This window comes from Aquarana catesbeiana, linkage group LG09, assembly GCF_042186555.1.
Source record: "Aquarana catesbeiana isolate 2022-GZ linkage group LG09, ASM4218655v1, whole genome shotgun sequence".
NCBI classification, from domain to species: Eukaryota; Metazoa; Chordata; class Amphibia; order Anura; family Ranidae; genus Aquarana; species Aquarana catesbeiana.
In genome coordinates, this window is record NC_133332.1 from 317,317,627 (window position 1) to 317,341,306 (window position 23,680).

Consider the following 23,680-nt stretch of genomic DNA (forward strand, 5'->3'; position numbering starts at 1 on the left):
GATTAGACAGGTATCTGCTCCCCCCTCCCCCCTGAAAGAGGTGCCAAATGTGACACCGGAAGGGGGGGGGACCGGATAAGCTCCATTTTTGAAGTTCCATTTTTGGGTGGAACTCAGCTTTAAGTGTTCAGTGTTATACAGACATGTGTGGTTTGTTTTGTTCCAAATAGAAATTTGTACACAATTTTTTTGTTATTCGCAAACTCATCCAAAAAATGAATTTCCAAATTACAATAGTAGCGACTTTGAACGAATTTGTAATAACAAAAATATGAAATTTGGCCGACAATTCAAATTTAATTCGAATTAAAAACAAGAATAGAAAAGAAAATAGAATAGAAAATAAAGGATTAGAATAGATAAGAGAAGAGTAAAACAGAACAGAATAGAAAATAAAATAATATAAAAAAATAGAATAGACTAGAAAAGAAAAAAAGACTAGAAGGGAGGACAAGAACTGCCACCTGTCCTGACCCCGAAAAACAAGAATAGAAAAGAAAATAGAATAGAAAATAAAGGATTAGAATAGAAAAGAGAAGAGTAAAACAGAACAGAATAGAAAATAAAATATAACAAAATAGAATAGACTAGAAAAGAAAAAAAGACTAGAAAATAATATAAAATAGAATAGAATTGAGTAAAACAGAACAGAATGGAATTGAATATAAAATAGAATACAACAAAATAGAAAAAAAAACAATAGAATAGAATAAAATAGAATATAACTGTCTTGCAAAATTTGAATTTGAAATAGAATACATTTGAATTCAAATAGAATAGACAAAAACAATAAAATATAATCCAATATAATAGAATAGAATAAAATAAAATAGAAAGAATATAACCATCTTCCGAAAATCAAATTTCGAATAGAATGAATCTGAATTCGAATAGAAAAAAATAATAAAATATAATTGAATATAATTTTAGAATTTCGAATAGAATAGATTAGAATAGAAAAGAATAGAATGGAAAACAAGAGAATAGCATATAAAAGGAAAGAATAGAATAAAATAGAAAAGAATATAATCATCTTCCGAAATTCAAATAGAATAAATTTGAATTTGTATGCCAATTCGAATGTCGATTCAAATTTTCAGAATTCAGTCAAATTGAATTCAGTTCGACCGAATTCGAAAATTTGAATCGAATTTGAAAAAGAATAAACAAAACTAATTCCAAAAACAAATGAAACTAATTTAAACTAAATTAAATTACAAAACAAATAACAAATCGAAAACAAATCAAAAATTTTCGTTTTGCACATGCCTAGTGTTATATGGTCGATCCCAACTCCTGTAACTGTCACTTTTTGCTGGACAGCTTAGCCTGGTACAGGAAGAGGAATGATAAGGGATCAACTGGCAGGATCAACAGGTTGATGGCTCTTACTGGAAAGAAACCTTTTCCAAACCACAGATTACTTATTTGTTATGCATTTTAGTTATAAGTTGACTTCTCAGTGATAATTCTAGGACTGCTCTTGCCCTTAGGTGTGGATGAAGGTCAGTTATCGCACGGAGCACAACACTGGCACGCGTCGGATCGCTGCTTTTGTTGCGGAAAGTGTGGAAATTCCCTTCTCGGTAAACCCTTCCTACCACGCCACGGCCAGATTTATTGCTCCCGGGCCTGCAGCCTGCCGCATGCAAGCAGCGAACGTTCCATCAGCCCCACGCAGTCAGAGGTTTCTCCACGTAAAGAGACCAGGGATATTGGCACTTCTACAAACATCGACCCAGAAGGGGACAGCTTCGGGGAGAGAAGAATGGGAGGAGGAAGGAGGTCCATGTCCATGATTGATCAGTCTCGGATGCCACAGACATGTCAATCACGTATGCCACCTGTGAGGTCCATTCACTCCAGTCTCAGGGGGCCTCCACCTCACTTCACCCGCGAATCGTCCCAGAGACGTTCTCTACCTGACCTTCGAAGTCAAAACCGGACAGGTCCCCGGGTCACTTTCAGTATACCTCTCAGTACTGAACTTAAAGAACCCATAAGGTTGACCTACCCATCATTCACTTCCTCCTCCTCCTCCTCCTCTTCAGAGGATGAAGAGGAAGGGTACTTCTTAGGAGAGCCCATCCCTTTACCTGCTTTCATGAGGCCTCAAGGATACCCAGTACCTCCAGTTCCAGCCCCATCACCAAAGAAGAAGAAGAAGGACAAGAACTGCAACCTGTCCTGACCCCGAAAAACAAGGAGCCCATCAACTATCATCTCAATACATATTTCATAGGTCCCATCATCAAAGAAGGGAGGACAAGAACTGCCACCTATCCTGACCCCGAAAAACAAGGAGCCCATCAACTGTCATCTTAATACATAATTCATAGGTTCTATCACCAAAGAAGGGCAAGAACTGCCACCTGTGCTGACACCAAAAAACAAGGAGCTCATCAACTGTTATCTCAATACATAATTCAAAGGTCCCATAACCAAAAAAGGACAAGAAGTGCAACCTGTCCTGATACCAAAAACAAGGAGCCCATCAACTGTCATCTTAATACATAATTCATGGGTTCTATCACCAAAGAAGGACAAGAACTGCCACCTGTGCTGACACCAAAAAACAAGGAGCTCATCAACTGTCATCTCAATACATAATTCAAAGGTCCCATCACCAAAGAAGGACAAGAACTGCAACCTGTCCTGACCACGAAAAACAAGGAGCCCAACTGTCATCTGAATACATAATTCATAGGGTCTGTCCAGCCAAAACATTGGTGAAGGATTAGGACTTCTGAAGGGTTTTTACCAAAATCTGGGGCTCCGAGGTTTCTCCTCATCTCCTGTTCTGATGAGCATGGTTTCACTAGGCAGGAAATGGAGGTCAATCTCCAACAGCAACACAGAAGTAGATAAAACCCCCCCCTCATGAAAATAGTTGTTATCAGTGCATCCCTATTTAAAAGAATGACTTCCCCCCGCAGGTGATCTTCTCCAGTTCCATCAGAACATATCATGGGAAAATGATACCTGGCTCATAAGCTCACTCAGCTTCAACTGCAGTACCACGCTGTACCTCTTACCAGTCTCTCAGGCTGTGTTGTCCAACTCTCTTGAATGCTTGGCTCTCTAGCCGCTAGTCACAGCGCCCTGCTGCACGGCCCGCCTTTGGATTGTGGTTCTCCCGATACCCCAATAGGAGCAGACCTGACTCCTGGAACTGAGCGCCTTTGTCTCTTGGCTTCCAGGTTTGCCCTCTGGCCCCTCAAAGAGACCTTCTGACTCCCAAACTGGGAGCCCTGAGCTGCCCTCAGACCTGAGTATAGAATGACCTCGCACACCTGTGTACTCAGCCAGGTTGCAGGTGTCTAGCAAAACCCGGACACAGGGCTAAACGTTCCAATCCAGAACTACAAATTCCATAGCATTCTCTGCCCAGAAACACCAGTCCGGAATGTTGCGTTTACCCTAAATGTGAATTCTGTGTCACATTTTCTTATCTTCTCACAGGGACAGAGCCTCGTCCTGTCACAATATATACACTATATTGTCAAAAGTATTGGGACACCTGCCTTTACACGCACATGAACTTTAATGGCATCCCAGTCTTAGTCTGTAGGGTTCAATATTGAGTTGGCCCATCTTTTGCAGCTATAACAGCTTCTACTCTTCTGGGAAGGCTGTCCATAAAGACATGGATGAGCGAGTTTGGGGTGGAGGAACTTGACTGGCCTGCACAGAGTCCTGACCTCAACCCGATAGAACACCTTTGGGATGAATTCAAGCGGAGACTGCGAGCCAGGCCTTCTCGTCCAACATCAGTGCCTGACCTCACAAATGGTCTTCTGGAAGAATGGTCAAACATTCCCATAGACACACTCCTAAACCTTGTGGACAGCCTTCCCAGAAGAGTTGAAGCTGTTATAGCTGCGAACTAAGGGCCAACTCAATATTGAACCCTACGGACCAAGACTGGGATGCCATTAAAGTTCATGTGCATGTAAAAGCAGGCGTCCCAATACTTTTCAAAATATAGTGTATCTTAACACGGGTATCCTAACAGCTCTCTGTTGACAGGGGATACCCTGACGGAGTCCCTGATATTTGTGAACCCACGAAGCACTTTGGAATTTGACTTTTACATCATAAAAATACCTGATGTGGACTGAACTAATCAATGTGGTGCTCTTTCCTCCAATATCCTATTAATAGTTTAAGAGACCCCTTTGGAGTATCCAATATTAACAGAGAGATGTTAGGATACCCCTATTGACAGACCCTTATCGACAAAGAGTATGGGTATTTTTATTAGATACAATGTAATAGTTAAAAGCCAACTTGTTTTGGGAGTGCACAAATGGGAGGAAGAAGGAGGTCCATATCCATGATTGATCAGTCTCGGACGCCACAGACATGCCACTCACGTATGCCACCTGTGAGGTCCATTTTCTCTAGTCTCAGGGGGCCTCCACCTCACTTCACCCATGAATCGTCCCAAAGACGTTCTCTACTGGACCTTCAAAGTCAAAACAGGTTCCCGGGTCAGTTTCAGTAAATCTCTCAGTACTGAACTCAAATGACCCATAAGGTTCACCTACCCATCATTCACTTACTCATCCTCCTCCTCCTCTTCAGACGATGAAGAGGAAGGGTACTTCTTCGGAGAGCCCATCCCTTTACCTGCTTTCATGAGGCCTCCAGGATACCCGGTACCTCTAGTTACTCTAGGTACCCCATCGCCAAAGAAGAAGGACAAGAACTGCAACCTGTCCTGATCCCGAAAAACAAGGCGCCCATCAGCTGCCATTTTAATACATAATTCATAGGTCCCATTACCAAAGAAGGTCAAGAGCTGAAACCTGTCCTGAGCCCAAAAAACAAGGGGCCCATCAAGTGTCATCTCAATACATCATTCATAGGTCCCAACACCAAAGAGCCAGGCCTTCTCTTGTTGCGGGAGTGCACAAATCCCTCTTTATCACGGCTAGAAAACTTAATAGAACAATGAAGTATATGTAAGAGTCAACCAAGTTGCCCCCCAGAATGTTGACCTCTATCATGAAATATAGCTCTCTTACAACGCACATCTATTCTTCTGAGCTTTTTATAGCGGTCTATGTTGTTGTTGCAGATTTTCCCTCACCCTTATGGGAAAAATCGTTGTCACCGGGACAGAAGGAGAGCAAAAGATCTCTCTAACGGAGCCCTGGAGATCAGTAAAAAGCTAACAGGGGTTCTAGCCCTTCCCCCTTCTATCCAAAACTTAAAAATTAAGAGATATAAGCTGGACATGCACTCACAGGGAAACAATACACTTGCAGTTGTGTTGTCTGGTCTCCTTGAAGTAACGGGCCTCAGGAACCTTCTAGAAACAATGTTTACATCCTAAAGCCATTTTTTTTTTTAATCAAACTCGTTCAAGATTGTTGAGGTTCTGAGAAGGACTTTGGAAGACCAAACTGGTGCAGAGACCAAAGACCGAAAAACGAATATTCTTATCACACATATGCAAAGATCAAATAATATAAGAGAGTATTGTCGAAGTCACTGGGTTGCCCAAAGTATTATTAAAGCATAAGTCCACCCAAAACAAGCATGGCCTTACTCAATGGAGGATGACCTGGTGCAAATTCTTATGACCCTCTGAGGGTTCCAGTGGTAGAAGATATCAGGTAGAGGTATAGCACCACCACCACCACCTTCCAAGCAATGGTTGATTCATTCTCACCCTGTTGGAGTATTTAGGGGAAGCAGTCGACAGACTGAGGAGGAGCATTATCAGCTTTTATTAAAATTTTGGTAAAAATCAGGACATCTTGGCAAAATTTCTGGCCAAAATGTGTTGGAGTCAACAGAGAAGGCAAAATGAAAGTGGTTTAGGTTGGGGTTTAAGTTTGCAATGGGCTTCACATGGATCCAGAGGGTTAGAGAAGCTGCTAAGTATCATGGACCTGTTCATGGGCAAAAGGTACAACAAAGCCCGACCCCCTTTTTTGTTCTTACAAAGTCATATGATTGCTGACCCTAACCCTTTGTTTATAAACAAAGCCATGTGATCACCTCCAGGACACCCTGTATCCCCAGTTCTGACCCCATGTTGAAAGAAAGAGAGAAATAGAAAAGAAAGGTGGAAAGGAAGAAAGAGAAAAGTGCAGCAACCTAACCTGACCCTAACCCTTTGTTTATAAACAAAGCCATGTGATCACCTCCAGGACACTCTGTATCCCCAGCTCTGAATATGATCACCTCCAGGACACTCTGTATCCCCAGCTCTGACCCCATGATGAAAGAAAGAGAAAAATAGAAAACAACGTACTATGGGGACCTTGCACCAACAGAGATTGTACAATCAAACCCTAACATAGGTGGTCCCGTTTTAGGAAGACAAGGCAATAGTACTTAGAGGAGGACACGTTGGAGGACACGTTGCTTGAGCCTTAGGGTATAGAGGTGATCGGCTTTAACATGGACCTATTTACCTAATACTGAAAGGTCAGCCTTGGGCGCACCGTATTGGAAAATTCTCACAGGGTCCGTATTTTTAGGTCAAATGGCCTTTGAAGCTCGAGGGTCTATGTTTACCATTTCATCCGCATGAAGCTGAGCCGATTCGATTTTGCACTATGACAACGTGTGATACTGATACATTTTTTATTGTTTATTAAAAAAAAAATTTACTTTTTAAGAAAAAATACATTGTCATTTCTTGGTTATAAAAAAACACACCACTCTTCATATACAGTGAAGCCGAATACACTGACATTTCGGGGGCGCGATGGATCTCCAGGTCAAGAAAGGGGTCCATCGTGGCCCCCCCGAATTATGCTTACTTCCATTCATGTCACTTTTGCATTACGACCCCCATCAAAATGTTTTGAACACTTTCACGTCATGCTTTCATGCATTGAGGCTCCATTCACACTATGCGGCTTGTCATGCGACTTTGGACACATAAAGGTGCCTGCACTACTTTGATGCGTCTTAGTGCCAGGGTGGTTTAAAGTCGGATCAAAGTTTCACTGGAAATTGTGCGACTTTGGAGTAGCGTAGGTGTGAATGGAGCCTTAAGGACTTGACAGGGTTTCCTTTCAGCAGTTAGGCAAAGTCACTGCAGTAGCTAATCTACCCGGCTTCTAGTGCACGGATTCTCAACCTTATTGAGACCCAGGACCAGGAAATTCTTCTGAAGCTTTCCATGCCCCATCAATAAAAAATAAAAATAAAGTTTCTAATCTGAAAATAAAACTATGTGAATGAAAAATATGTATTAAAAAAGCTGGTAGACTGTGGATGGGGAGGGTGCCACTGCCACTATGGGGGGAATGAGGGGGGGGTTAGGGGACGGGGCAGAAGACTGGGGGGTGCTACGGAAGGTTGGGGAGGCAGTGTAGGATACTGTTGGAGGTTGGGGCAGTATGGGGTGCTGGAGGCTCTGCAGAAGACTGGGGGGCACTGTGAGATGTTGAAGTGTAGAATGGAAAGTTGGGGGCACTGTGGGAGGTTGTAGAGTAGTATCGAAGGTTAAGGGGGGCACTGTGAGATGTTGAAGAGTAGAATAGAAGGTTGGGGGAACTGTGGGAGGTTGTAGAGTAGTATCGAAGGTTAAGGGGGGCACTGTGGGAAGTTGGAGAGTAAAATGGAAGGTTGGGGTCACTCTGGGAGGTTCAAGAGTAGTATCGAAGGTTAAGGAGGGGCACAGTGGGAAGTTGGAGAGTAGTATTGAAGGGTAAGGGGGGCACTGTTGGAGGTTGGAGAGTAGTATTGAAGGTTAAGGAGGGCACTGTTGGAGGTTGGAGAGTAGAATGAGAGGTTGGAGCACTCGAGGTTGGAGAGTAGTATAGAAGGTTTAAAGGGGGGGGGGGCACTGTGGAAGGTTTCAGAATAGTATCAAGGGTTAAGGGGGGGGCGCAGTGGAGGTTGGAGAGTACTATAGAAGGTTAAGGGGGGGGGTACTGTGGGAGGTTGGAGAGTAGTATCAAAGGTTAAAGGGGGGGCACTGTGGGAGGTTTGAGAGTAGAATGCAAGGTCAGGGGCACTGTGGGAGGTTGGAGAGTAGTATTGAAGGTTAAGGAGGGCACTGTTGGAGGTTGGAGAGTAGAATGGGAGGTTGGAGCACTCGAGGTTGGAGAGTAGTATAGAAGGTTTAAAGGGGGGGGGGGCACTGTGGAAGGTTTCAGAGTAGTATCAAAGGTTAAAGGGGGGGGGGGCGCAGTGGGAGGTTGAAGAGTAGAATGGAAGTTTGGAGAGTAGTATTGAAGGTTAAAGGGGGCACTGTTGGAGGTTCGAGAGTAGAATGGAAGGTTAGGGCACTTGAGGAGGTTGGAGAGTAGTATCAAAGTTTAAGAGAGGGGGGCACTGTGGGAGGTTGCAGAGTAGTACCAAAGGTTAAGGGGGGGGGCATTGTGTGAGGCTGGAGAGTAGAATGGAAGGTTGGAGAGTAGTATCCAAGATTAAGGGGGGGGGGGGGGCATTGTGGGAGGTTGGAGAGTAGAATGGAAGATTGGGGCACTCGAGGAGGTTGGAGAGTAGTACCGAAGGTAAGGGGGAGCACTGTGGGAGGCTGTGGAGTAGAATGAAAGGTTGGGGCACTCGGGGAGGTTGTAGAGTAGTATCCAAGTCTAGGGGGGGCACTGTGGGAGGTTGGAGAGTAGAAGGGAAGGTTGGGGTACTCAGGGAGGTTGTAGAGTAGTATCGAAGGTTAAGGGGGAGGGGCACTATAAGTGGTTGAAGAGTAGTATCAAAGGTTAAGGGGGGCACTGTGTGAGGTTGGAGAGTAGAATCCAAGATTAAGGGGGGGCATTGTGGGAGGTTGGAGAGTAGAGTGGAAGATTGGGGCACTCTGGGAGGTTGTAGAGTAGTATCCAAGTTTAGGGGGGCACTGTGGGAGGTTGGAGAGTAGAATGGAAGGTTGGGGTACTCAGGGAGGTTGTAGAGTAGTTTTGAAGGTTAAGGGGGGGGCACTGTGGGTGGTTGGAATGTAGTATCAAAGGTTAAGAGGGGGGCACTGTGTGAGGTTGGAGAGTAGAATCCAAGATTAAGGGGGGGGCATTGTGGGAGGTTGGAGAGTAGAGTGGAAGATTGGGGCACTCTGGGAGGTTGTAGAGTAGTATCCAAGTTTAGGGGGGCACTGTGGGAGGTTGGAGAGTAGAATGGAAGGTTGGGGTACTCAGGGAGGTTGTAGAGTAGTTTTGAAGGTTAAGGGGGGGGGGGGGGCACTGTGGGTGGTTGGAATGTAGTATCAAAGGTTAAGAGGGGGCACTGTGTGAGGTTGGAGAGTAGAATCCAAGATTAAGGGGGGGGCATTGTGGGAGGTTGGAGAGTAGAGTGGAAGATTGGGGCACTCTGGGAGGTTGTAGAGTAGTATCCAAGTTTAGGGGGGCACTGTGGGAGGTTGGAGAGTAGAATGGAAGGTTGGGGTACTCAGGGAGGTTGTAGAGTAGTTTTGAAGGTTAAGGGGGGGGGGCACTGTGGGTGGTTGGAATGTAGTATCAAAGGTTAAGAGGGGGGCACTGTGGGTGGTTGGAAAGTTGAATGGAAGGTTGGGGCACTCTGGGAGGTTGAAGAGTAGTATCGAAGGTTAAGGGGGCACACTGTGGGTGGTTGGAGAGTAGAATAGAAAGTTGGGGCACTTTGGGAGGTTAGAGAGTACTATTGAAGTTTAAGGGGGGGGGGGGGGGGCACTGTGGATGGTTGAAAGGTAGAATGGAAGGTTGGGGCACTCAAGGAGGTTGGAGAGTAGTATCAAAGGTTAAGTGAGGGGGGGCACCGTGGGAGGTTGGGGGGCAGTGTGGGGACACTATTGGAGATTGACTGGCACTATGGGGTGCTGGAGGTTCTGCAGTAGGCTGTGGAGCACTGGGGAAGGTTGGAGACCACTATGGAAAGTTGGCGGGGGTACTGTGGGGGTTGGCGGGCACTGTCGGACACTATGGGAGGTTGGGGGGGCACTATGGGAGCTGGGAGGTACTGTGAGAGGTTAGGAGATCTGCAGCTGGTTGGAGGCCCAATAGGAGCTAGGCCATGGCCCAGCAGCAGGCCATGATCATGTTGTTGAGGACCACTGTGCTAGTGGATAATATACAGATTGCTACAATGTAAAAGTTACATAAAAAATGGCTTGAAACAAAATAAATATAGTCAATGCAAATACATTCTTCTTTCCCTTCAAGCACAATTCCCTGCATCCACAGTCATGATAGAGAATGCACGTCTTAAAGTGACTTATGAGGTATATACCTGTATCCCCATGATGTGTATATTAGGTGTGAAATGTAATTTTCTATTTATTTCCTATGATCATCAGCTCCACCTAGTGGTCATATCTTCCTGAAATATGGCAATCAGAACAATACTGCATTATGGCCACTAAATTGAGCTGACGATCATTGGAAATAAATAGAAAATCACATTTCACAACCCCACACCATAATCCCCCCTCCACCAAATGGTTTGGTCCAGGGCACAAAGCAAGGTCCATAAAGACACGGATGAGCGAGTTTGGGGTGGAGGAACGTGACTGGCCTGCACAGAGTTTTGCTTTGTAAAGAAGTGATCAGGGGTCTTTTTGACCCCCAGATCTCTCCATGAAAATAATGACCTGTCATCTGTATTTCTATTTTCTATTACAGGGGACGTTTACATTGCTTGTAATAGGAATAAAAGTGATTAAAAAAAAATGAAAGGGACAGTGTAAAAAAACAAAAAAACAAAAACAAAAAAAAAAGTAAACTAAATAAGATTTTTTTTTTTAAGTGCCCCCCATCCCTCCGTGTTCGTGCGCAGAAGTGAACGAATACGTAAATCGCGCGCACATACGTAAACGGTGCTCACACCACATATGTGAGGTATCGCCGCGAAGGTCAGAGTGAGAGCAAAAATTCTGGCGCTAGACCTCCTCTGTAACTCTAAACTGGTAACCTGTAAAGGTGCTTAAAACATCGCCTATGGAGAATTTTAAGTAGCGTCGTTTGTCGCCATTCCACGAGCGTGCGCAATTTAAAAGCGGGACATGTTGGGTATCTATGTACTCGGCGTAACATCATCTTTCACATTTTACAAAAAAAAATTGGGGCATATATTGTGTTTTTTTTTTTTTTTTTTTATTCTCGAAAATGTATTTTTTTACAAAAAAAATTAAAAACCGCCGCACAAATACCGTGTGACATTAAAAAAATTGCCATTTTATTCTCTAGGGTCTCTGCTAAAAAAAAAAAAAAAAAAAAAAGATAATGTTTGGGCGTTAGAAGTAATTTTCTAGCAAAAAAAAAAAAATACTGATTTATAAACTTGCAAACAAAAAGTGCCCGGTCTTCAATTGGTTGGCACGGCTGATTTTCTTTTTTTTGTAACTACGCCCCCTAGTGTAGACCCTGACTGATGCATCTGTCACTTGGATATCTATTGATATTTCAGTCCTTTGTGCGTTGCATGTCTATATAGTTGTGTAGTAGATTTGTTTCCTCTCTGTCAGTTCCCCCCATTCTGTTTCCGAGCTTCCTCATCTCAGATCCATCGGCGCCGGTTTTTCACAGTGCGAGGAGGTGGAGCCGGGAACGGACATTACACGATCAGTGCCATGGGTCGGGGAAGCCAGGGTTGAATGCCATTGAACAGAGTTTCTGGTAGGTGATGAGGCTGCACTGTGGGTTCCACTGGTCCATCTGTGTACACATATTACAATTTTATTTTGGATAAAACAGACATATGTCCCAATTCAACACATTTTTTATTATTTTTCCTTGCAGCGTGCGTTTTTTTTTTCACCATAGACACATCTGCAGCCGCTAATACGCTTTGAGAACTTGCCAATCACACTATGTATAAAAAATGTTATGTGACAAACATCTGCACAGATCCAATGTTCTGTGTAATATTATTTTTACCTATGAACATCAGCGCCATCTAGTGGCCACAATCTTTTTTTTTTTTTTTAGTTGTTAAAAAAAATATGCATTATAGCCACTAGATGGCGCTTACGATCAAAGAAGATATTTTTTCTTTTTTTTTTTTTCAACAATCCCTTCCCCCCCCTCCGTTGGTGGCAAGTGCCTGTAAAGTTTAACACCTCAACATTGGTGGTAATTGGTTTTTTGCATAATCCCACAATCCCATGCCACCTTTCCTCTCCTCCATTCACCTAGGGACGGGGTCTCCAAACTTTCTGAACAAAGGGCCAGTTTATGGTCCTTCGGATTTTGAGGGGGCTGGACTGTTTCCAGTGGTAGTAGAAAATGTCCAGGCGCCAGTGCGATTAAAGAATGCTCCATCATTGGTAGTAGTGGGGGGGAATAGTGCCCCATCATTGGTGTCATTGGGATGAATAGTGCCCCATCATTGGTATTAGTGGGGGGAATAGTGCCCCATCATTGGTGTCATTGGGAGGAATAGTGCCCCATCATTGGTATTAGTGGGGGGAATAGTGCCCCACCATTGGTGTCATTGGGAGGAATGGTGCCCCATTGTTGGTATTAGGGGAAGGAATAGTGCTCCGTCATTGGTGACAGTAGAAGAATAGGGCCCTACAGTTGGTGTCAGGGGGAGGTCTAGTGCCCCATCATTGGTGTCATTGGGTAGAATATTTCCCGATTGTTGGGGGTCACAGGTAGAAAGAGTGCCTCATCATTGGTGTCATTGGGAGGAATAATGCCCCGTTGTTGGTATCAGGGAAAGCAATAGTGCCCCACCATTGGTGTCATTGTGAGGAGTAGTGTCCCATTGTTGGTATCAGGGGAAGGAATCGTGCTCCATCACTGGTGACAGTGGAAAGATAAGAAACCCTACAGTTGGTGTCAGGGGAAGGTCTAGTGCCCCATCATTGGTGTCATTGGGTACTAGTAGTATAGTGCCCCATTGTTGGGGGGCACTGGTAGGAATAGTGCCTCATCATTGGTGTCATTGGGAGGAATAATGCCCCGTTGTTGGTATCAGGGGAAGGAATAGTGCCCCATCATTGGAGTCATTGGGAAGAGTATTGTCCCATTGTTGGTATTAGGGAAGGAATAGTGCCCCATCATTGGTGTCAGTGGGAAGAATAGTGCCCCGTTGTTGGGGTCACTGGTAGGAATAGTGCCCTATTGTTGGTATCAGTGACAGGAATTATGCCTCATTGTTGGTGTAGAAGAAATAGTGCCTGGTTTCAGAGAAATAGTGTTCCGAGGGCCTGATAAAGCAAGCGAAGGGCCACATCCGGCCGGCCCCCGGGCCGCAGTTTGGAGACCACTCACCTAGGGCTATGCTTGAACTGTTGGGCAGAGATCTCGGCGCCAGACAGTATCCCCTTTGTTTTGGTGCCAGGTCCTGGGGCAGGGTTCCGCCCACATATAAATGACCACACCCCTTTTTTTAAAATCAGCAAGCCTGTCCAAATGATCCAGATCCCATTGGTATACATAAGAAGAAGAAGAAGTTTACTTACCGCCAGCGGCTGGTGGTTTTGGTTTTCTCACTTTGGGGAAGGTGAGGAAGGAATCGTATCCAAACAGGACAGAGGCGAATAGGCTGAATACCTGCAATGATGGGAGTGATTGTTAAATATACCATGGTCATGTGACCTCACCGCTTGTATGTTATACTGATGATTATAAGAATAGTCCGCAAGTCTGACTTTTAATCAATGTCTGTGACACCCACTGACACGCCAGCATGGAGTTCAGCGTATAGGAACTTTCTTCACAAGGGATTCTTTAAGTTCTAGTTTAGAGCGTTTAGAGATAAAGCTTAACGATGTTCATATATTGCTTAATGAAAAGACAAGAGCAGTGCAAGAAAAATTCCAACAGCTTTTGGTGGACCCTCTGGAGGGTGTCACTGAACCCACCCCCCCCCCCAATCAAAAGGCTTGAGGGGTGTGGGGTAGGAGGGCTAATGTGTATATGACCCTCCCACCTGGCAGGATTTCTAAATGCCTCCATATTTTCAGACAGCCAGGTTTTCCAGTCCAACAACCAACATGATATTAAATGAATGAAATTATAATTTGAAAGAGACTAAACATGGCATCCAGAGGCGTAACTAGAACTTTCAGGGGCCCTGGGGCAAGAAACCATGAAGGGCCCCACTGACCTCTGGCTGGGGCCCTTCCCTCCGAGCTCAGTGGCGGAATGCCAGGGCCCAGTAGCAAGTGCACTTGTGACCCCCGGTAGTTCCACCATTGGTATAGTTAATTAGTTAGTTAGTTAGTTAGCTTTTATCTTTGTTATTTTACTTTTTTATTATTTTTTTACCATCTTATTTTATTTATTTATTTTGAGTGCACTTGTGACCCTTGTAGTTCCACCACTGGCATCAGTAGTTTTTTTTTAATTTTTGTTATTTTATTTTTTATTATTTTTTTACCATCCTATTTCATTTATTTATTTTGAGTGCACTTGTGACCCTGGTAGTTTCGGCCCTGGTGTCAGTAGTTTTTTAAAAAAATGTTTTACTTTTTTTTTTTTTTTTTACCATTTTATTTTATTTAACTATTTTATTTTTTATTACTTTTAAAAAATTTTTAGGAGCCCCGATTGCGTCTTCGGTGAAACATCAGTGGTCTAAATGGACCTCTGATGTTTCACCTTTGAGACAGAGAAGGTAGATTGAGGACACAGTCCTCAATCTCCATCTCTGGAACGCCAGGACCCTGATTTGTGATCCTGGTAGTTCCACCACTGGTGTCTGTATTTTTTTATTTTTGTTTTTTACCATTTGATTACATTCATTTATTTTACTATTTTATTTTTTTATTATTTTTTTACAATATTTTTAGGAGCCCTGTATGGGGCTTTGATGAGATATCGGCTGTCTAAACAGACCTCTGATGTTTCAATTGGAGACAGAGAAAGGAGAATGAGGACACAGCCCTCAATCTCCATCTCTGCAGTCTCAGCCGTGCAGAATGAATGGACAGGAATAGGCTTCAACACAGTTTACTATGCTTCAGTTATGAATAGACAGAGTCAGTGATCGGTACCAATCACTGACTCTGTCCATTCAGAAAAAGAGGGGGCCGGTAAATAACATATTTACAGGCCCCTTTCCCGCTCTCCATCCTGACATATCCTCATACCAGCCAGCGCGAGAGGGGAGGGGGGAGGCCAGCAGGACTGCCTGGAGTTAACATGCAAACATATAGGGTAGAACCCTGAAGTTTTCATCCTTATGGTCAATTACTTAAGGAAAGGCAATTGTCAAGATCTTGGTGGATGGAACGGGAGTGTGTGGTCAATCAGCTGCAAAGTCAAAGACTTTGACTTGACTTTGCAGCTGATTGACCACACACTCCCGTTCCACCCACCAAGATGGTGACAATTGCCTTTCCTTAAGTTTGTCTGTTTGCAATGACAGATCCCCGTTCTGGCTCTCTTTCCCGCGAACGCGGGTGGCCTGCGGACATCGAGGCCGCCGGCCACCACGCGCATCGTGTCTCCCCGCCGCGCTATGGTTCTTAAAAGGACCCGACGTACACCTACGGCGATTTGCGGGAACGAGCCGACCCGCCGCAGTATATTGACGGCGGCTGGTCGGCAGGTGGCAAAGAAAACCCCTCCCTTTTCATGCTGTCAGCAATGGCACCACATGGAAGAGAAATGTCACAAGGCCTGAGAAAGAAAATCATTTCCTTACACAAGAAAGGTAAAGGCTACAAGAAGATCACCAAAGCTCTACTTATCAGTCAGAATACTGGAGCAAAAGTGATACAAAAATGTAACCATCTCACAGAGGCGTCCAGGCCGGGCCGTCCAGGCCGATCACGGATGGTAACACCCCGACAGGAACGTCTTCTGATGAGAAGGGTTGAAGATAATCGCCATGCAAGTTCACTGCAGTTCACTAAAGAAGTAGAAAGCCAAACTGGGGTGATTGTTTCCCGTGACACAATACGGCATACAGAGGAATGGCATGCATTGGGTGTCCTCCACCAAGGAAGCCTCTCCTAAAGCCCATGCACAAAAAAGCCCACCTAGAATTTGCCAGAGTCCATGCTGAAAAAGAAGAAGACTACTAGACCAAGATAAACATTTTCGGAACTGATGGCTTTAAACTTGTATGGTGGGATGTTCAAAGAAAAATGCATGGTTCCTACGGTAAGACATGGTGGTGGACATGTCCTTCTATGGGGCTGCATGAGTGCTGCTGGTGTCGGGGAGCTGCATTTCATGGATGGTGTCATGGATTCACAGATGTCCTGCTCTATATTGGAAGAGAAGATGCTACCATCGCTCCGTGCCCTGGGTCGTCGTGCACTTTTCCAACATGATCAATGATCCAAAACACACATCTAAGGCCAACTGTTGTATTTCTGAAGAAGAAGAACCGGGTGAAAGTGATTCAGTGGCCGTCTCCCGATCTGAACCCAATCGGGGGAACACTTATTGGGAATTCTGAAGAGACAAGTTGACCATCACTCTCCGTCCAGCATCCAGGCTCTAAAAGAGGTCGTTCTTGAAGCATGGAAAAAGATCGACGTTGCAATATGTCGCCCCTCTCGGAAAATGCCATCCATGGGCACAAACCCAACATAGCCTACCGGCAAATTCAGACTCATGAACAATCTAAGGAAGCCCCTCTGTTCCCTCTGTTTATTTTTTTTTTTGGGGGGGGGGGGTGATATTTACATTCATATTTTGTTCTACTCAGGTACTTACCGCTGCTGCAGTACCAGCTTTATCATGAAATTCACGGGCAAAATAAATCAAAGCGAAGATGAAGAACAGACCACAGCCGATGGCGGTCCGAAAGAAATCCTAAAATAAGAATGAATACAAAAAAAAAACACAGAAAATATTATTTATACAGACCGTACAGCCAATTTCTGTATTCACATAGAGAAGAACACTCAGAGTCCCCATCAGAACACCCCCCTTTACATCAGAGTCTCCCCTTGCATCAGGGTCCCATCAGAGTTCTCCCTTACATCAGTGTCCACATTAGACTCCCCCCTAACATCAGGGTCCCCCTTAGATCAGAGTCTGCATCGAAGTCTGCCCTCATATCAGAGTCACCATCAGAGACCCCCCCTGCATTAGAGAACCCTTTTACACCAGAGTCCTCATCATAGTCTCTCCTTAAATCAGGGTCCTCATCAGGGTCCCCACCAGAGTCCTCCATACATCAGAGTACCCCCTTACATCAGGGTCCCTATCAAAGTCTGCTCTCACATCAGTGACCCCCTTTACACCAGAGTCCCCATCATAGTCTCCCCTTAAATTAGTGTCTTCATCAGGCAGGGTCCCCACCCCACTTACATCAGTTTCTCCATCAAAATCTGCCTTTACATCAGACTCCCCATTACATCAGGGGATCCATCAGAGCCCCCCCCCCACCCTTACATCAGGGTACCCATCAGACTCCCCCTTACATCAGTGTCCTCATCGGAGTCCCCACCTCCTTACATCAGGGTCTCCATTCAAATCCCCCCTCTCAAATCTACATCAAAATCTGCCTTTATATCAGACTCCCCCCTTACATCAGGGTACCCATAAGACTCCCTCCTTACATCAGTGCCCCCATCAGAGTTCCCCCTTACATCAGTGTCCCCATCAGAGTTCCCCCTTATATCAGTGTCCCCATCAGAGTTCCCCCTTACATCAGTGCCCCCATCAGAGTTCCCCCTTACATCAGTGTCCCCATCAGAGTTCCCCCTTACATCAGTGTCCCCATCAGAGTTCCCCCTTATATCAGTGTCCCCATCAGAGTTCCCCCTTACATCAGTGCCCCCATCAGAGTTCCCCCTTACATCAGTGTCCCCATCAGAGTTCCCCCTTATATCAGTGTCCCCATCAGAGTTCCCCCTTACATAAGTGTCCCTATCAGAGATCCCCCTTACATCAGTGTCCCCATCAGAGTTCCCCCTTACATCAGTGTCCCCATCAGAGTTCCCCCTTATATCAGTGTCCCCATCAGAGTTCCCCCTTACATCAGTGTCCCCATCAGAGTTCCCCCCTTACATCAGTGTCCCCATTAGAGTCCCCCCTTACATCAGTGTCCTCATCAGAGTTCCCCCTTACATCAGTGTCCCCATCAGAGTTCCCCCTTACATCAGTGTCCCCATCAGAGTTCCCCCTTACATAAGTGTCCCTATCAGAGTTCCCCCTTACATCAGTGTCCCCATCAGAGTTCCCCCTTACATCAGTGTCCTCATCAGAGTTCCCCCTTACATCAGTGTCCCCATCAGAGTTCCCCCTTACATTAGTGTACCCATCAGAGTTCCCCCTTACATCAGTGTCCCCATCAGAGTTCCCCCTTACATCAGTGTCCCCATCAGAGTTCCCCCTTACATCAGGGTACCCATCAGAGTTCCCCCTTACATCAGTGTCCTCATCAGAGTTCCCCCTTACATCAGTGTCCCCATCAGAGTTCCCCCTTACATTAGTGTACCCATCAGAGTTCCCCCTTACATCAGTGTGCCCATCAGAGTTCCCCCTTACATCAGTGTCCTCATCACACTTCCCCCTTACATCGGTGTCCCCATCAGAGTTCCCCCTTACATCGGTGTCCCGATCAGAGTTCCCCCTTACATCAGTGTCCTAATCAGAGTTCCCCTTTACATCAGGGTACCCATCAGAGTTCCCCCTTACATCCGTGTCACCTTTAGAGTTCTCCCTTACATCAGTGTCCTCATCACAATTCCCCCTCACATCGGTGTCCCCATCAGAGTTCCCCCTTACATCAGGGTACCCATCAGAGTTCCCCCTTACATCAGTGTCCTCATCGGAGTCCTCACCCCCTTACATCAGGGTCTCCATCCAAATTCCCCTTACATCAGAGTCTACATCAAAATCTGCCTTTACATCAGACTCCCTCCTTACATCGGTGTCCCCATCAGAGTTCCCCCTTACATCAGTGTCCCATCAGAGTTCCCCCTTACATCAGTGTCCCCATCAGAGTTCCCCCCTTACATCAGTGTCCCATCAGAGTTCTCCCTTACATCAGTGTACCTATCAGAGTTCCCCCCTACATCAGTGTCCACATTAGACTCCCCCCTAACATCAGGGTCCCCCTTAGATCAGAGTCTGCATCGAAGTCTGCCCTCATATCAGAGTCACCATCAGAGACCCCCCCTGCATTAGAGAACCCTTTTACACCAGAGTCCTCATCATAGTCTTTCCTTAAATCAGTGTCCTCATCAGGGTCCCCACCAGAGTCCTCCATACATCAGATTCCCCATTACATTCCTTCCTTACACCAGAGTCCCCATCATAGTTTCCCCATAAGTCCTTATCAGGGTCCCCCCTTACATCAGGGTCTCCATTAGAGCCCCCCTTACATCAGAGTCCCCTTTGCATCAGAGTCCCCCCTTTATATCTGAGTCCCTATCTGAGTCCCCCCCCCCCTTACATTACGGTTCTCATAAAATCTAGGAATAGACAGCGTTTGGCCCTCAGGTCGTAGTTTGGAGCTCAATGTAATTTCATCATATCAGGATTTATGGAATAGGACTGGTTCTGGAGACCTGAGCTGTATGAACGGGGCACTCCCAGGACACTCCACTGAACCATTGTGGGTCTTTCTCATTTTAAATAAAGGGAAGGGTTAGACCCTCTGTCAGGCATTTTAGACAGAACTGAACCTCCCTTCTATAGATTTGAGAGGTGGGAGACAGCCAATAAAATGTCCAGAGCTCCATATCACAAATGGGGAAAGCGGCAAATAGGCGCCACTCACCGTCCAGCCCCAGTGCACACCGGGGAACTGCAGGTCAGAATTTGTAGCGAAGATCAGGAAAAGAACGAGGCAATATATGAATTCTGAGAGGGAGAAGCCCATGTACCCCGGAGTCCACGAGGCGGCGTGACACACCGTGATCACCAGGCACAGCACCTGCCGAGACACAAATTTAGGTTATTGACCCGGAGGCCAGCGAATCCTGATTATCAATACAGCAGCCATCCTACTGGGAGTGATCACCACCAGAGAATCAGAAGTTTAAAGGGCAACTCCACTTCCGTGGGAAAAAAAAAATGAGCAAATAAATAAAAAAATAACATTGCGTATACAATTGTGACACAAATCATGTAACTGAAGGTTATTAAAAATGACCTTTCGTTTTCAATCTGCAGCCGCTGTCATTTTCTGTAAAACGCAATGCAATATGGCTGCCGTACACAGATATAGACAGAACGTTCCCCTCCCCCAGGTATACTATATTACCAAAAGTATTGGGACTCCTGCCTTTACACGCACATGAACTTTAATGGCATCCCAGTCTTAGTCCGTAGGGTTCAATATTGAGTTGGCTCCGCCCTTTGCAGCTATAACAGCTTCAACTCTTCTGGGAAGGCCGTCCACAAGGTTTAGGAGGGTGTCTATGGGAATGTTTGACCATTCTTCCAGAAGAGCATTTGTGAGGTCAGGCACTGATGTTGGACGAGAAGGCCTGGCTCGCAGTCTCTAATTCATCCCAAAGGTGTTCTATCTGGTTGAGGTCAGGACTCTGTGCAGGCCAGTCAAGTTCCTCCACCCCAAACTCGCTCATCCATGTCTTTATGGACCTTGCTTTGTGCACTGGTCCAAATCATTTAGTGGAGGGGGGATTATGGTGTGGGGGGGTTTTTTTCAGGGGTTGGGCTTGGCCCCTTAGTTTCAGTGAAGGGAACTCTTAAGGTGTCATCATACCAAGACATTTTGCACAATTTCATGTTCCCAACTTTTGTGGGAACAGTTTGGGGATGGCCCCTTCCTGTTCCAATAGGAAAGAGGGGAGGAGAGGAAAGGAGAAGCGGAGGAAAGTAAAGGAGAGAGGGATAATAGGAAAGGGAAGAAGAGGAGAAGGGAAGAGAGGAGAGAGGGGGGTGTAAGGTAGGAAGAAGAGAGGAGAGCAGAGGAGGGAGGAGAGGGTGATGTAAAGAGATGTAACAAGGTCTCCGGCCTTGTCCAGTCTAATGAGGACCTCCAAGGCCAAAGATAGTTGACATCCTTCAATATGTGGTGGGTTGTGGGGCAAAGTGGGTGCAAAGATGGTGAAAGTCATTGGGCGCCAGACACTTCTTGGATGTAAAAGAGGTTTTATTTCTTTTGATAGTCCTTTTTGTATTTTTGAGGAAAAGAGGGTTAGGGCCAGGACAGCCTTAAGTAGTTATAGATTCATTTGGCAGACTCCGAGACTTCAATAGGAGGACAGCCATGCAGGGAAAGGCCCCCAGCAAGGCGCCACTTCTGCACATGCAGGAATGTTGTCTCCTATGGCAACAGTCCTTTAACAATTCCTAACTGAAACGTAACAGTTCTTTCAGCTTCACTACAACCGCCTCTTGTAGTTCTTCAACACTGAGCTCCCGGTCTCCCTCTAGACCCTCTGATTCACCGACTCTGAATCCCTTGAGCTCCTCCAAGGTTTGCGGTGGTATCTCCCTCAAGCGTCACCCCCGCTTCCCTGCTGGGTCCCTAGCTTGGCACTCCCCGATACTTCTCAAGCTTTACCCCTTCTAACCGGCGAGGTCCCTGGCTTGACTCACAAGACTGCTCTGCAAGAGTCTCCTCCACTGGTTGGGTCCCTGACTTGACCACCACCTGAAGTTTCCCGATTTTCCACCGTGCCCGTTCGGTCAGAATATGGTTCCGGTACTTTCTTCAGTTACTCACTGTGGTCCCTGGTAAAGTTGGTTGGCCCCTTTGTGGCGACAACTTCCCTTCTACCTCCGACCACTGACAGGTTCTCCGGCCGGCAGAACCGTCACTTCTGGTTGAACTGCAAGCCGCAGTCCCAACCCTGTGCTGCCCTCTTTCTTCTGGATAGGCCCTCACACAAAAAAAAAAAAAAAAGTAAATTTGTGAGGAGCTCCCTGACTAAAACCCTCACTAGACCTTCTGATTCACCGACTCTGAATCCCTTGAGCTCCTCCAAGGTTTGCGGTGGTATCTCCCTCAAGCGTCACCCCCGCTTCCCTGCTGGGTCCCTAGCTTGGCACTCCCCGATACTTCTCAAGCTTCACCCCTTCTAACCGGCGAGGTCCCTGGCTTGACTCACAAGACTGCTCTGCAAGAGTCTCCTCCACTGGTTGGGTCCCTGACTTGACCACCACCTGAAGTTTCCCGATTTTCCACCGTGCCCGTTCGGTGAGAATATGGTTCCGGTACTTTCTTCAGTTACTCACTGTGATCGCTGGTAAAGTTGGTTGGCCCCTTTGTGGCGACAGCTTCCCTTCTATCTCCGACCACTGACAGGTTCTCCGGCAGGCAGAACCGTCACTTCTGGTTGAACTGCAAGCCGCAGTCCCAACCCTGTGCTGCCCTCTTTCTTCTGGATAGGCCCTCACACATAAAAAAAAAAAAAAAAAGGGGGAAAGAAGAAAGTTCTCCCAAGAGGGCCAATTAGGAAACCTGGTAAGTACCTCACAGATATATTTTAAAAAGACAACGTTGTCATATTAATTATATATGGGAGAACTTTCTTCTTTCCCCTTTCTTTGTATATGCGATTTAAGGGTCGCTAGGACTGCATCTCTAGGGGTATTCCCAGAGCTGAATGGTTGATAACTTCAGTGAATCAATGTATTTACTATATATGGTTGATCCAGGCATCCAATCTATTTTTTTAGGCCCTCACACAGCCTGGCAGTCAGATGCCCCCCCAGGATAGGCCCAATCTCTGGCCTAGCAGCCCGGGGCGTACGACACACGTCCACCCAGACAGCCGTCCAGGTGGCGCAGAACCCGATCACCTGACTCCGCCCAAATATATAGGTGCTCTAAGCAGGCCAAGGGATCCAAGAAAACCCCTGCCTATTGGCTGAGATACCCCATATACCCATAACCTGGTCTTGGGTTGCTCTTCTCATATCTAGTACCACCAAGTACCCGGCCACCTAGTGGTAGAAGAGAAAAGTGCAACAATGCCAAACTTTAGGAGAAATCAATAGATCTCTATTAATCGACCAAGATAATCACTCCTGGCAAGTAAATTTGTAAGGAGCTCCCTGACTAAAGCCTAGGGTGATACAGAGAGAAGGGAGGAGGAGAAAAGTAGGAAAGGAGAGACGGATGAGTAAAAAGGAGAGGAGAGGAGAAAAGTTTTAGAGGAGAGGAGAAGAGAGGAGAAAAGTTTTAGAGGAGAGGAGAAGAGAGGAGAGGAGAGGAGAGGAGAGGAGAGGAGAAAAGTTTTAGAGGAGAGGAGAGGAGAGGAGAAAAGTAGGAAAGGAAAGGGAAGTAGAGGAGAGAGGGAGGAGAGTAGAGGAGAAAAGTATGAAAGGAAAGAAGGATGAGAGGAAAGGAAAGTAGAGGAGAGAGGGAGGAGAGGAGAGGAGAAAAGTAGGAAAGGAGAGAAGGATGAGAGGAAAGGAAAGTAGAGGAGAGAGAGAAGAGGAGAAAAGTAGGAAAGGAGAGATGGATTAGAGGAAAGGGAAGTAGTGGAGAGAGGAATGATATCAAAGGCAGGTGAAGGAGAGGAGAGGAGAGGAAAGGAGAGGAGAAGAGAGGAGAGGGGGATGTAAAGTGAGAAGAAGAGAGAAGAGCAGAGAAGGGAGGAGAGGGTGATGTAAAGAGAGAAGAGAGGAGAGGTGGTGAAAAGTAGCAAAGGAGAGACAAATGAGACGAAAGGAAAGTAGAGAAGAGAGGGATGATAGGAAAGTAAAGGGAATGAGAGGAGAAAAGTAGGAAAGGAGAGATGGATGAGAGGAAAGGAAAGTAGAGGAGAGAGGGAGGAGAGGAGAGGGGAAAGGAGAGGAGAGGAGAGGAGAGAGAGGAGAAAAGTAGGAAAGGGGAGATGGATTAGAGGAAAGGAAAGTAGAGGAGAGAGGGAGGAGAAGAGAGA

At 45.9% G+C, this 23,680-nt stretch overlaps 2 protein-coding genes across 3 annotated transcripts in view; one reads left to right on the forward strand and one right to left on the reverse strand.

The window, feature by feature from the left end:
* Window positions 1-3,531, forward strand: part of PRICKLE3 (prickle planar cell polarity protein 3) — a 37,735-nt gene extending 34,204 nt beyond the window's left edge. For both annotated transcript variants that reach the window (XM_073600747.1, XM_073600748.1), the window contains exon 8: window positions 1,494-3,531. In XM_073600747.1, the coding sequence (XP_073456848.1) occupies window positions 1,494-2,191 (698 nt within the window). In that variant the 3' untranslated portion in view covers window positions 2,192-3,531. The remainder of the gene's footprint in view (window positions 1-1,493) is intronic.
* Window positions 3,532-6,586: 3,055 nt separating this feature from the next.
* Window positions 6,587-23,680, reverse strand: part of LOC141108802 (proteolipid protein 2-like) — a 38,964-nt gene continuing 21,870 nt past the window's right edge. Inside the window, exons 2-5 of the mRNA XM_073600749.1 lie at window positions 19,597-19,752; window positions 16,578-16,676; window positions 13,367-13,457; window positions 6,587-11,612 (exon numbers count right to left, since the gene is read on the reverse strand). Coding sequence (XP_073456850.1) covers window positions 11,512-11,612; window positions 13,367-13,457; window positions 16,578-16,676; window positions 19,597-19,752 — 447 coding nt within the window. The 3' untranslated portion in view covers window positions 6,587-11,511. The remainder of the gene's footprint in view (window positions 11,613-13,366; window positions 13,458-16,577; window positions 16,677-19,596; window positions 19,753-23,680) is intronic.